The sequence below is a fragment of the Rhipicephalus microplus genome, unplaced genomic scaffold, assembly GCF_043290135.1.
Source record: "Rhipicephalus microplus isolate Deutch F79 unplaced genomic scaffold, USDA_Rmic scaffold_55, whole genome shotgun sequence".
NCBI classification, from domain to species: Eukaryota; Metazoa; Arthropoda; class Arachnida; order Ixodida; family Ixodidae; genus Rhipicephalus; species Rhipicephalus microplus.
This window is the reverse complement of record NW_027464628.1, coordinates 1,155,005-1,169,288: the sequence shown is the minus strand read 5'-3', so window position 1 is coordinate 1,169,288 and position 14,284 is coordinate 1,155,005. Positions and strand designations below refer to the sequence as shown.

Here is a 14,284-nt window from a genome sequence, read left to right as displayed (position 1 = left end):
CTTAAAGTCAATTTTGCCCTCCCTGTCCCTAAACACCAGTGCTTTGAAAAACTCTGCGCCATCATCTTGAACTATAAGGTGAAGCCCTTTACAGAGCATTGTCAAGTGTTCGGCAGTTTTTTCTTTCTCTTCGCACGCACTGCATATTGTGTCTACCTCTTCATATATTTGGCCCGATATGTCTTGGTTCGCAATACTCCCGTCCTGGCCTCAAACAGTAGAGAACTACCCTGAGTATTATCATAGATTCTTTCTTTGGCAATTTCCTGCTTAAAAGTTCGATAGATCTCTAGTGCGGACTTCTTAATCATGCCAATTCTCCACATGTCAGTCTCCGTTTCCTGCAGTTCCTTTTTAACCGATAGTTCTTTCTGGTTTGGCCACCTGCTGTTTTCTAAGTATTTACCAGTCAATTTCTTGGTTCGCTTCCTCCATTTTGTATTGACATTCTTCATGTACAAGTAGCTGAAAACCTTCATAGCCCAACGCTCCTCCCCCATTTCTCTCAATCGCTTCTCAAATTTTATCTTGCTGCTAGCTTCCCTGCCATCAAATGATGTTCATCCCATATCACCTTGTACTCTCTGGTTTGGTGTATTCCCATGAGCTCCTAAAGCAAGCCTACATATTTCACGTTGCCTAATTTCTAATCTTGCTTGAACTTCTGACCTCATGCACAAGACCGCGTTGCTGAACGTCAGCCCAGGAACCATGACCCCTTTCCATATTCCTCTCACAACATTATACCAATTGTAATTCCACAGTGCCCTATTTTTCATCACTGCTGCATTCCTGTTATCTTTAGTCGTCATGCATATTTCGTGTTCCCTCAGGTACTCGGTCCCATTGCTTATCCATACGCCCAGTTATTTGTATTTATCTGTTATCTCTAGCGTGACTTCCTGTATTCTATGCTCAGTACCTTTGTTATCATTAAAAATCATGACTACTGATTTTTCTTAACTGAATCTAAAATCTAATCTATCTCCCTCATTACCGCAGATGTCCATCAACCTCTGCAAATCTTCCTTGTTGTCGGCCATTAGCACTATATGATCTGCGTAGATTAATGCTGGTAGTGCCTGATCAATGAGTTTTCCTTGTTTGACTAAAGAGAGGTTGAAGCCAAGTCCCCTTGCCTCTAATTTGGCCTCTAATCCTTGTAGGTACATCATGAATAAGAAGGGTGACAGTGGGCACGCCTGCCTAAGTCCACGTTTCACCACTGTGGGCTTAATTACCTGTTTTTCCCACTTTCTAACTACCTTGTTAGTTTTATAGATTTCCTTTAAACGATTAGTGACTCCATCTTTTACACCCTGTGTGTCTAGTATTCCCCACAAGTCCTCTTGAACCACGCTATTGTACGCTCCCTTGAATTTCTGCAGGCCGGTAGGAAGCTTCACAGTGCAGCGCCTGATCTTGTGAAACGGCGCAGCCATGCAGGCAGGGCATTCAATTCCCTCCCTATTTTTTGTATACTACTGTCCTTGTGTACATCGTAGAACACATAACAGTAATGATAGCAAACAGATAATTGATTCGGGTAGGCTTGGTGTTTTTATTTAAAATGGAACAACGAGGAAGCTGCTGAAGCTCGTGCCTGTATACAGCTGCTTTATATGGAGATGAAACTTTAACGAAAAAAAAATGTAATGATAAACAGTAGGCTAATAACAAACAACATTTCTCTGAGGGTGTATGGAATATATGTCCCATGCAAGGCTATGCATTGCAGTCCTTACTGCATTAATTATGTACACGTACTGCAGGGCATGCAAGTGTATGCAGACACACGCTGACGAAATGACATTTTTTGCTACATACAAACGTGCACCGCACCAAATAAGACGCACGTGTTTGTATAGTCAGGGAACACTCGTGAATATTGATGAAATCACACAGCTCGCTTACAGTATAAAACAAACACAATTGCTAACAATAAAATGCGACGCTGTTTAAAGAGGCGGACCCAGGTTACGAGGAGAATTATCAGTATGGCATACACACCACGTGTCAAGCTTTTGCAACATCTAAAGAGACTAAATATGGAAAGTTGCCTTTGTAAGTTAACATGACAGTACCAAATGGAGAAGCCACACGAGAGAACAATTCATCGTGGGCTAAAGAATCTGTTTTAAATATTATACACAGCTTTGCAAGATAATATCGACGAGTTTTACTCGTCTAGGTGTGGGAGGTGTAGGCCTGATAAAATGCGATGTTGCTTCAGAGCCTTTCTTTCGTAATATTGCAATTTTATTCAACTCTTTCAAACGCGGCACCGTAAATTTCTACTGGGTGCTCGAACACGGCAAGCAGGTCGCGGGGCAAAATCTTTGTAACATTTTATTACCGAAACAGCGATACTAGCAATGCTTGAGCTGTACTTGCTGTTTTCTAAATTGTAACCTTCTCAATCTCATCACTGTGATCAGGAAACAGAGAGGAAAAGTACAGCAGTAGTATGTAGAGAAATATTCAATTTCAAGCCCTTTAGCAATATCATCTAAACAAATTGCCAGTTCACTGTTGAATTCTCGACGGAAACAAACAGCTGATCAGGGACGCAAGCTTGGCTTGGCACTGGCTTGGCCGTTCATACAGAGCCAAAAGCCGCTGAAGGAAACTGGATTGCGGATCGTATTGAGACAAAATATTTTATACATTTTTGTTTTCTTTGTTTCATTTCTCTAATTGCTCTTGTGATGGCGTGGACCGCGCTTCGTGATCTCATGTACCGGCGCACTGTTTTTAAGTTTAGTATGGCGCACGATAATACATGATTGCGTGCTTTAATTTAAAAAGGTTCGCGAGTATGGCAGCAACACTGCAATGTCGGGAAGAGGCACGGGGAAGAGGATAGTAGTAGAACCAGTAGCAGCTGCAAGCCCGGGTGGAGCGACTGATGCCCAGATGGAGGAATGTCAATCCGATGCCTTTTGTGTTGGCTGTTCTGGCAGTTCCGCCGACTTTATAGAAAGAGACGACCCCGTCGCTTGTCCCCTTCTCTTTTCCTTCGGGCATCAGAGACAACATTGACGGACGACGTGTTCGACTTCACCGTGCACGTGAGTATAGGTTGGTTTTTCATTCGAGTGAATTCTTGTTCAGATTTGCAACTTGTCGACTTCATCCTGATCACCTGTCACCGGCAATAAGTCACATACGTGTGATATTTAGGTGAAATAAATGATAATGCACATTTTCTGCTCCATTTGCGTGACTTAGCTACACCAGGACATGAGGTAAAGCCTTTGTCGCCTAGCCACTAGCAGGCAAGATCGATCACTCGCATCCTTCAGTTCACGAATCAACGCGCCTGCCTTAAAATGAGTAAGCTGCTCGCAAAGAAATCTTACCGAGGCAATTTTCTTTTCTGTGAACAGTGCACCGTAGATTTGTCTTGAATAACAAAAAAAAAACTTGAAAAATAAATGTCGCGACCTTTTAGAAAACGCCGTGTCTAAGAGCTAGACGCGGCATTTTGTAAAAGGCTCATTAAATTCAGTATGTTTTCGTAGTTTCTGCTTGAAATTATTATTGTCTATGAATTTCATGGCCCAATCTTTTGCTTTGGCTGAAAATCTCGGCGGCAAAAACTTTGTTCAGTGTCCCTTTAAGGGCAGGTGTAGATGCCATCATTTCAGTCGCAAATCTTTTTGCTAGTTGGTCGGCTGGTTAACAACAAGGGTACTAACTAGAGTTCCAGATTTCATTAGCAACACATCGTTATGGCTTCATCAGACGCTGCATTATATACATTCTATCCTCGTTTTTAAATAGGTGTACCGTATGGTCCACTGTTACAGGAAACAAGCGAGCTCATGGACAGTGAGCCATGTGGTGCCAACTGGCAGCGAGGCTTGTGAATGGGACGCATGCGCATAGAATCGGGGTGCGCCCAGTTTTGTCTGCCATTTCTCCGCCTGTACGCATGACAGCATTGGAAAGCGCATCCGTATTTTAGCTGCGCAATTTATCTAGCCCAGTGCCTCCTGCTTCAGGGATTTCCTGTGAGCACAAAAAATGCATGATTTTAATCGATGCTGCAGTGTTTTGCAAGTTGTCACCATAAAGCACATCATATTTTTCGCATAATGCTCGCTGCAACTAGCAAGTTTCGATGACTCAAAATGCTGTTCAGGTCTGATGTATCAAACATTTTAAGCTCGTCCTCGTGACCATGAAATATTGGTTTATTAAATAATGGAAGGCAGAGTTGGTATCAGTTGATTTACAGTGTGAAAATGAAAAGTGCGAAGGACCGTGCCTCGCAAGTAAGCCCCGAGAGCATGAGCAGAGAAGTAGCAGATGAGGATGCTCATGCGCTGCATTTCCAAATCTCACCAGCACTAATGCTTGACGGACTGCTGGCCACGCACTAGCGTGTTCTTTCTGAAACAGGACTTTGGCCCTGTAAGCAAGTTCTTGAAGGGCATAAGTAAAACGTAGAATGGGCCCCCTAAATGCACCCATCCTTGAACCATTGGGCTTATGAATTAGTGCCCTTTTCAAAATACAACTATTCTGAGCTATAAATTGTGACAGAACAGTGCATGAAGTTTAAAAATGGGAAAAAAGTCTTTAAATGTCCCCTTTATACATAGTGTTCTTGTGATGTCACTTCTGCCGTTGTCGCCCTCTCCCGCCATGCCCGGGTAACTCCCTGGGTACCTACGGCAGCTCACGTGCTGCAGTGCGGTTTGTTGGGGGCTCGTCATCTGTTGCTGTGAACGATGTGGAAGCATTGTGGTTTTTTGTTGTCTTACTTTAACGAGCTCATTGGATTAGGAAGGCCTCGCTCGTTCACTCGATACAAGACCAGGTAATCAAGATGTGCGACACACATACCAGCCACGGCGTACACCGGCTGCCCGCCACAACCTATGAAGGCCTATTATCTTGCTTTCACTACAAATTGCCTGGCCCAAAAACAAGTGAAAGCTCAAAATCTCTCGAGCCGCAATTTTAAGAGTGGATGTGCGAAGCGCAGCTGCTCCCATCGAAAACTAGTCGTGCAGAGCTAGGCAAGTTTACAAGAGATATAATATTATGAATATATTGTCACGGCCTACGCCACCAAAGTAGCAATGCCCCCCCCCCCCAAGTGTTTTAAACAGTGCTGATGTTGAGCTTGAGCCTCTTTGATTGCAATTTGTGGAAATAGTCGAGGAAAATATTATACAAGGTGATTGCAATTTGTGGAAATAGTCGAGGAAAATATTATACAAGGCAGATAGCGACTTTGCGTGGTGTGTGCCGCGGTAATGCCAGTCATCACTTTATTTTTCGCGTATGCTTTAACACACTTTTCACTTTGTATTTTGCTTTTGTTGTACGCTAATGTACAGTGGAGTCACTGAACATGATAGAGACCGTGTATAGAATTAATTGACTAATTAAAAAAAATTCTGATGCCCAACTTGAACCGATCGGCTATACTTCAAAGTGAACTAATATTGTTTCCCATTCTTTATAGTTTGTTTCAATGCAATGCCAAATCTCCGCGATCGCCATCACGATTTTAACCGCCTTCCTCGCCATCATGATTTTAACTGCGGACAAGTTTGTATGTACAGTATCTTGGTAAGCTATATCTGTTTGCAGGTAAATACTTGGCTATGGCACTTACCCGTAATGAAGTTGCACCTGAAGATGCAAATATTGCAAAGTTTCTTCAAGTAGCTTTTGTTAATCTGCACCAGCCAAATACGCTGGTACTTTTAGGAAAATCGGAATGTGCGTTCTCAATTTCAGGTTATAACTTTCAGCGAAGAAACACCCTAAGCTCTGCTCCCTCTGCGTGGATTACTAAATCAACTTGCCTCACTAGCAGCTCATAATTTCTCAAACTTGCATCGTGAGGCAAAACTAAACGGGTGCAAGCACGAGGAGACAACATGGCAGTTGTAGGCGATAGATTCGGTTGGTGCCCGGGCATGTTGGTGGCGCATTTCGGAAGTGACGAAAAGGTGCTGCGAGATGCACGTGCACACTTTGTATAGTTGCTGTATTGGACAGCAAACTTTTTTTCTTATCTGAGCAGTTTTACCAAAGGAAGCTTCATCATATGGCGTGATAAATGAAGCGAATCCACAGGTTGAACCACATCATAGCCTCGCTGTGCTTTTGTACTTTTTTTAGCTCGCAAAATTTATTTGTACATATAAGTGACAACTTGCCAGTAATAAGGCAGCACTTGTTTCTTTACCATATGATCATCTCCGGTGTGCTGCTGCCTCAATATTTCAAATTCTAAGCATTCACACCATTGTATGCTAACTTTTCCTTCAAAGTGAGACAAGCCACATGTGTATCGTAGATCAAGAAGCATGCCAGTTTTACGTACTTGCAAGGTAAACATCAGAAATGCACAGTTGATCAAAAATACTAGTTTAATGGTGCATCTACATAGCAGAGCACCTGTGGCACCTCGGGAAGAAGATAATGCCACATATGTTACAAGGGATAATTAAAAAAGACAGGGGACGTTCCGTGAACAAATAGAAACAAAAATAAAATGGCACGTGGCAGCGAGCGAAGGCGGCAAGGGGGGGGGGGGGAAGCCTGTGGGACTTCAGCGGATGAACATAAGGTGTGTGTTTAATATGTGGAAGAAAAAAAAAATTCAAAATTTTGGCGACTGAAATGAGGGTGACTTAGTGAGTGCGCTCATGACGAGAGTAAACACGGTTATTATTTTTTTTTTCAAATCTCTTTTGAAAGCCACAAAAAATCTGTATGTGGTGCAGCCTAACAGAAGGTCCGTGAAGGCAAATTATGAATTCGTCGTTGTACAAAGGCCTATTTTTTTTTGTTTTTTTTTCATGCGCACCATCCTCGCCGCGGTGGTCTAGTGGCTAAGGTACTCGGCTGCTGACCCGCAGGGCGCGGGTTCGAATCCCGGCTGCGGCGGCTGCATTTCCGATGGAGGCGGGAATGTTGTAGGCCCGTGTGCTCAGATTTAGGTGCACGTTAAAGAACCCCAGGTGGTCTAAATTTCCGGAGCCCTCCACTACGGCGTCTATCATAATCATATAGTGGTTTTGGGACGTTAAACCCCACATATCAATCAATCAATCATGCGCACCATAAATAGTGCTCAAAATTTAATTGCATATGTTGTTTTCATCCTCGCTGTATTCCGTGCTGTTTATGATGTAAAAAAAAAAGTAGCACGCTGAAGTGGTGCTGCTTTTGGGCAACAGTTGAAAATGGCGGGGTGCATGAATGCGGAATACTGCCGCTTACACTCAAATCACTCTTGTGGTCACCTCCCACTGTTTGCAGCATGTGTTGTGTATACACAGCTGCATATTTTCTAGCTAGAAAAATTTGATTTATGTGTTTCACGCCATTTTCCATGTAACTATTCCACAATTGCACACACTGATCAGCAGGCTTTCAATTGCGCTGAAGGACACAGGTGCCATAAAATTCATAGTCGATTCTTTCAAGAAACCGTATGTAAAGGCTGAAGCTTCATGCATACATACACACACACATACCATATTGTTTTTTGTACTTTATGAAAGCTGCGAAGGTCTCATGTGCCTCTAAGCGTAACCTGTCTTATTTATTCTCCATCACCGCAAAAGTTTTGTGAGTTTCGAATAAAAGTACTTTGCGCATGGCCACTTTTGGGTAATTTTTTTGTGTAGGTGTTATTTGAGCAGCCTACAGTGTTTACTTTATAAGCCTGTATGTATATGTTGCATTATAAGGATGCAGAATGTGTGTAGCTGTACAATATAGATGAAGTGTAAAAATTAAGTGTGTCTATTCTAGTGTTCTTGCAACCAATCTTACCCCCGTATTCTAGAACGTCCCTCCACTCAACGCTTCACCTTCACTTGAGATGGCTGATGGGAGCGCCGTCTCTAAGCAGAGAAAATTGCTGCATGTCAGCAATAATCTGCTGTGATTCTCGAGTAGCGCAGCGTCGCTTTCAAACGAGCAGCGGCACAGTGCTCAACTCTGTCAAGTGAAGGGTGAAAGTCGAGTCGGGGAGTGTTTATGAATATGGGGTTAGTTTTGTTGTCTTGTTAACCTGCCATTAACACTGGATTGATGCTACTTTGCTCTAGCTGTACAGTGCTCTCCAAGGCTCAAGGAGGCACCGCACGGGGAAAGCTCGGAGCAAACCATGCGTGAGTTTCCTTTCATTGTTACACTATGCACGTATTAAGTGATAGACTTTAATGTATGCTATTTGTATTGTGCAAGTTTTTGGGGACATATAAAACCAACACTTATATGTTCTGACGAAAATCACGCAAGAATGAGAGAAGCTTGTGCAAAAATTATGCAAGAGTGTAAGAAGCTTTTGCAGAAGTCTGTGAAATGAAGTTTTGAAATTTTGTGGCAATGTGTCATTGTACAGTGGTCAACAGTCTTGCTCAGCATGCTTGACTGCAGGGCTCCCGGCTGCACAGCCGCATCTACGGAGTGCCTGATGCATGATGGGCCAAATGTCAGCCTGCACACTGGTGCCTCTTATCCCCGTTTGTCTGTTACATCAGCGTCTCTTGTAAAGGGGATCAACTGTGCTACTTTTTTTTTTCGAATGTAATGAGTTCTTTTTCCAGATTATTGTTGTTTTAAGGTAGAGCCTCACATTTCTATCAAATACTGAAGATTCTATTTTTCCTTCTAGATGCTATGAAGTCACTCCTTGTGTTACAATAGAGTGAACACTGTTATGAGAAAAGCTACTTTATAGAGTTAACTCACTCCATTTTGACTTAACACACAGAATTGGTGAAAACTACACTCCATTCCAGCTGCATTAGGAATAATATTCATTTGCATACTTCTGTTTCTTTTGTTTGTTTGTTGGCTGGAGGTTTGGAGTATAGGGTGGCCAGAGGGCACTGTGTAGTCTTTCTTCATCTTCCCAATTTTGTGAACATCAATTGATAGCCGTATGGGAAGCAGCCAGCATGCTGAAACAGCGGTGCAAGCATGCAAGATGTTCACCATTGCATGCAGTCAGTTGCTGTGAGCAACCTACTGCATACAATTAACTGCGAGTGGTGAACTAACGCTGCACTATATGTGCCTCCTGGAAAGCTGCAATGGTAAAGTGCCACAATCGTATAGTAACATGGATAACATTGCAATTTGTTTGTTGAATAATTTTGCAACAGAATCAATGGAGTTTTGGATGAATTTGTGTATCTGCCTGGTTCATCAAAGCTACAGAGTCAAATGCGGTATATACTCGCGTATTATGTGTACTTTTTTTGTCAATCCGGTCATGTGCGAAGCTAGTAGGAATCGCTGGCCTAAAAGCTCAACTGGGAATATATGTTGCAGGCGCTGTCACAGCTGTCTCAAAGCGGATTGTCATTCGTTTGCTAAGCCTGTTCAAATGCCCCCATTTTCTTGAAGTTCTTCCGAGCAGTGCTCACAAAAACCAGTTCCCACGACAGGGTTATACCAGAGAACATAAGTACTCTCCAATAATTGTCGGGAACCCAACGTAAAGTAAGATGCAGACAAGGAAGCGCGATGCCAACACAGTGCTGTGTGTGTCGCCCTTCATGTGTGTGTGTGTCCATTCCTTGTCCCAGTCTTCTATTGCGTTGTGTTCCCTCCGATATCTAACCAACACACCCAAGCTTCTATGCTAAGTCTTATTCAACGCACTCTTCTGCTGGCTTCCATACTGAATATTGCATGTCGAAGAACTCCACGCTGATGTGCTTAGCGGTAGCACGGTGTCAGTTTTCTTCGGTAAGCTTTATAACAGCAATCTGCCTCGTATATAATTATTGTAGCCTATCACAAGGAACGGTAAAAACGCAATGGCCAGATGGCAAAACCGAAAAAAAAAATGAGTGCGAAAACCTGCCTCATCTAGTTGATGTGACAGGTCCTTGCACGGGTTCAACATCTGTGCTGTGTCTCGGGAATACATTCTTGCCGTGGAAGAGGTGGGAAGATAGGAGGCAAACCTTTAGGCATTTCGGACTGCACATAAACAGGTTTCAGTTTTCAAGTTCGATATTCTAGGGAAAGCATAAAAGTTCATGGAAGAAGGGACCTTGCACTCAGTCCATTTTGTGTACGACTGCACTCGCCTGCTCGACAAGAGATGTGCCTGACCAGAGCATCATGAAGTCAAATGTGTCTGTGTGTGTGCTGGCAAGGTGGCTCAGGCTGGTTGGGGAGGGCAAAGTATGCGAGCAAAAAGTTTCTTGTAGTAAAGCAGGCTGGCTAATTATACTGGTGAGCAAATTATGTGAGGATGCAAATTGTGTGAGTAAATATGGTATGTACTCTTGTATGTTTCAGCTCTATTGCTACGGATCCTGCGGATCCAACTTGGCATCCGGCAGCAACAAAGAGAGGTTCTGCAGGAGGTGCGACAGCTGAAGCACAAGGTACGGCTCTTGTCCGTGCCTCAGCACGCCCAGCCAGCACAGCGCCCCTCTGACCTTCCCCGGCTGCCTGCTGGTACAATTGGAGAAGTAGAGGCAGCTGTGCAGAGTAAAGCTGTGGCTGCGGCTTTGGTGTATATTTCTTGATTTTTAGTATGCCTATGTAACATGCAGAAATTTAGTACTGCTTTAAGATACTGTGTTTCGGGAAACAAACTTGTCAGGTTATCTCATGAGCCACTGTACTACAGTCGAATATGAATAATTCGTACTCAAAGAGGCCAGAAAATTTGTTCAAATTAAAAGAAGTTCAAAATAATGAAAGTTACCGTAATTACTTGAATCTAACACGCACCTTTTTTCAGGTTAAGAGAGTTCATAAATCGCATGTGCATTAGAATCGAGTACGAAAAAAAAAATGAATATGGTCATTCTATTGCCATCGCCACTTACAAAATGGCCGCCCCCTACGTGCGTCGGCATGGCGCGTCGGTCATTTCTGCCTATGTGTTTCCCATGCGCGGCACTTCATACGTGTGCTGAGGAGTTCGTCATCTTGTAGTACATTAGCATCGACGGCATGGTAGGGCCGACTCCAAAAACTCGACGAGTGCACTACAATGCTGCTTCTAAAAGAAAAGTCGTCGCGTGTGCCGGAACGGACAGAAATCGGGCCGCATCGCGGTCATTCGGAGTTCCCGAAACGTGCGTGCGGGACTGGCGGAAACAAAAGCAGAATATTGTCGACAGCAAAGATTCACGCAAAGGCTTCAGTGGACCACAGCAGGGTCGGTTTCCACAAATTGAAGAGCTGCTCGGCGAGTATGAGATTAAGCAGTGAGCGGCACAGCGGCCCGTGACGACAGAACTGCTCCAAGTGCAGGCTATGCAGTTAGCCTTAGAAAAAGGGCTAATGCAGAGCCATTTTAAAGTGAGCAGGTGCTGGCTAACGAACTTTATGAAGAGAAAAGGCTTTTCCCTCCGAAGGCGAACGGGCATATGCCGGAAGTTGCCGGAGGAGTACGAAGAAAAGCTTCAGAGTCTTCAGAGGTTCCTCCTAAACTTGCGGCACAACAACGGCTACCTGCTTGGGCAAATCGGGAATGCCGATCACACGCCTCTTTACTTCGACATGCCTGGCAGCACAACCGTCTAGGAGAAGGGGGCGAAGCAAGTTTGTGTACTGACATCGGGCCACGGTAAAACTAGAGTGACAGCAATGCTCTGTTGCACGTCAGATAGGCATAAGCTTCCCCCGTACTTCATATTTAAACGAAAGACGCTCTCAAAAAGAGTCGTTTTCGCGAGTGGTGTGATCAAGCGGGCCAACGAGAAAAAAGGGAGCGCGTTGCAACCGATGTCTTAGGTTTTTTTTTTTTTGTCTAAAACCGGTCGCGCGTTACAATCGAGGGCGCGATAGAATAGAGTAAATACGGTAAACGAGCGGAGGGCTCACCATGTAGTGATGCATGTGCATGGAGAAGCTTTATTCACAAATTACAGGACATCCGTCATTAATTAAAGTAGTCAATACATGTCTGTACACGTTGGCCTTGCAACGAGTCAACAAGTTTTGCGTGCAGTTTGCAAAGCATTTGTACTTCGGCTTCAGTATTCTCCTGGCAAAAGAAGTTGCGCGCGGCAATGTCCAGTGCTGACATTCTTCGAAGACAACTGTGTTTCCACTGTTACCATCTGCGCTGCAGCCGGAGCGTGGCCAGCACATGATGAGAATGGAGGAGCGTCTCCACCTGGAGAAAAGCAGATCGGCATTCCAGAGAGAAAAACTTCGCGGCAGCTTTTTTTTTTTTTCTCTCTTCATGCGCGGTGTTGAAAGGAGAAGAGTCTCTACATAGCAGGAACGAAAAACAGGGAAGCGTGACACCGGCGCATTGCAGATCGGCATGAGAGAGCCAACTCTCTGCGACAGCTTTTTTTCCCCTCTTTCTCTTCATGCGCAGTGTTAAGAGGAGAAGGGTCTCTACGTGGCAGGGACGGAAAAAGCCGAAGCGGGGCACAGGAATGTCGCAGATTGGCATTTGGCAAACATTCCACCGCAGTCTTTTCTTTCCTTTTCTTCATTTTCTTCTTCAAGCACAGCGATAAGGTGTCTGAAGTGCCACCGCAGGATTGGGCGGGGTGCTGAGAGCATTTTCGGAGCGCGGTATAACTTTGATAGGACCACAGCGTCACTTCGAATTAAGTGTGTTGGAATTAATGAGATTCGACTGTATTTACTATAGTCTGTGAAGTCCGAGTGAACTGTTCTAAGCTAGCAGACGATGTAGGCGGCATCGTGTGTTTGATGGGCAGTGACTAGCAATAGCCTGCTTAAAACAGACATTCAGTAATTTTGTTCATTTATCACCCTATTTCGTGTCCGCTGCGGCTCTCTCTACTTCGAGCTACAGTTCACCCTGCCTTGTGTTAGCCGATTTCTTACTTTTTTAAAAATCTAACATGCACCCAATTTCGCAGTGTGAAGAAAAATGCACCTTTGTTTATTGTGATGAGATTTCTATAGCGACATGCCTCTTTGTTGGCTATCACAGAAAAATATAAACAGCAAATGGTGCGACCATCTAGTGCGACCTTTATTTTTCTATCAGTTTCATCTATGACCAAGATTTGGTCGCTCTAAGGTTGCCTCTTAGTACGCCTTGATCATGTTCATTTATCTTGTTGTGCTCTGCTTACAATGCATTGATTAAAAACATGTCCAAGCTTCTTTTTGAATTCCACATATTTTATCGTTTTTCACCTGTAGAAGCTACTCCTGGTCAACATTCAGGCAAAGACATTGTAACCTCGAAGAAACGTGTATTGGAATTTGAGCACTGTAAAAAGTAATTATACTATTTCATAGCTAGAATCAATATTTATTAAGGGTTATAACAGTGTTGTATTTGATTTCATAACAGCGAAACTGCATTCAGAGAAGGACTCTGAAAGGTTCTCACACTGAGTGTGAGAGGGCTGATGTGGAAACCATTTTAGGTCAAGTGAGTTGAAGTTAGCGTAAAAAAAACAATGAAATGTTGTGATGCCCAAAAATTCAAGTTGTTGTTTTCAGTGTCCTCTTCTTGCAGATTTTTATCATGAAAACATTTCGATGTGCTGTTGCGTTCACCCCATCTATGCTTCTTGCATTTCTTTACAGTGCAAGCACCTCCTGCAGATTGGGGGACGTGGCCTCCGAGAAATTGGTGTGAATGCCATGAAGGCTGTATTGGCACATGACGTGCAAGTGCTGTACAGCCTTCATGTCAGAAAAGGAAAAAGGGCCTTTGTGAACCTGAGGCTCTGTAGATTAGTGACAGGTTAGACTTGTTCATTGTTTTATGTGTGTGTACCCTTGTGTATTCTCTGTACTGCAGTGCTTCATGTGTACTATGGTATTTCTGTTCTTGTATGCAGATGTCATCTGCCAAAAAGCAGGGTGCGACCAGGCGGAGGCCCTCAACTTTATTAAGAGGTGGCTGCCAGGGTCTGGTGATCGCTGTGGGGGCAGGAAGCGGCGCTTCAGAGAAGCATTTGTTGTGGAGCAGCCCGATGATCCCCACTCTCAGAGTGCAGATTATCGGCTGCTCGCGGCAGCTGGCTTCCTGCCCAGCCACAGCAGCCAAGGCCTTGACAGCACCACTGTCACTGTGCCCCCAACGTAACCTGACCTGCAGTAGAGCGGGCCTTTTTTAGTTGTGTATATATGTTTTTCAATGTATACATTTTTTGTTGTACCAAATAAATAAATAAAAAACAAAGATTAAATAGTCTGCAGACTGTCGGTGGTGCACTGTTCGGCTAGCTTATGCTGATTCGGAAGCACCATCACCATGTTTTAGTTACAAAAAAATGCTCTAAACTATGAATATTCTCGATTACCATGTGGGGGACAT

General features: G+C 43.8%; 1 protein-coding gene across 1 annotated transcript; it reads left to right on the top strand.

Annotated features, from left to right (window-relative positions):
* The first annotated feature begins 2,642 nt into the window (after positions 1-2,642).
* Positions 2,643-14,053, top strand: LOC142788355 (uncharacterized). The gene is made up of 5 exons (XM_075884913.1): positions 2,643-3,071; positions 8,091-8,153; positions 10,303-10,391; positions 13,549-13,708; positions 13,806-14,053. The coding sequence occupies exons 2-5, from the start codon at positions 8,150-8,152 to the stop codon at positions 14,051-14,053; spliced, it is 501 nt and encodes a 166-aa protein (XP_075741028.1). The 5' UTR covers positions 2,643-3,071; positions 8,091-8,149.
* The last annotated feature ends 231 nt before the right edge of the window (positions 14,054-14,284 follow it).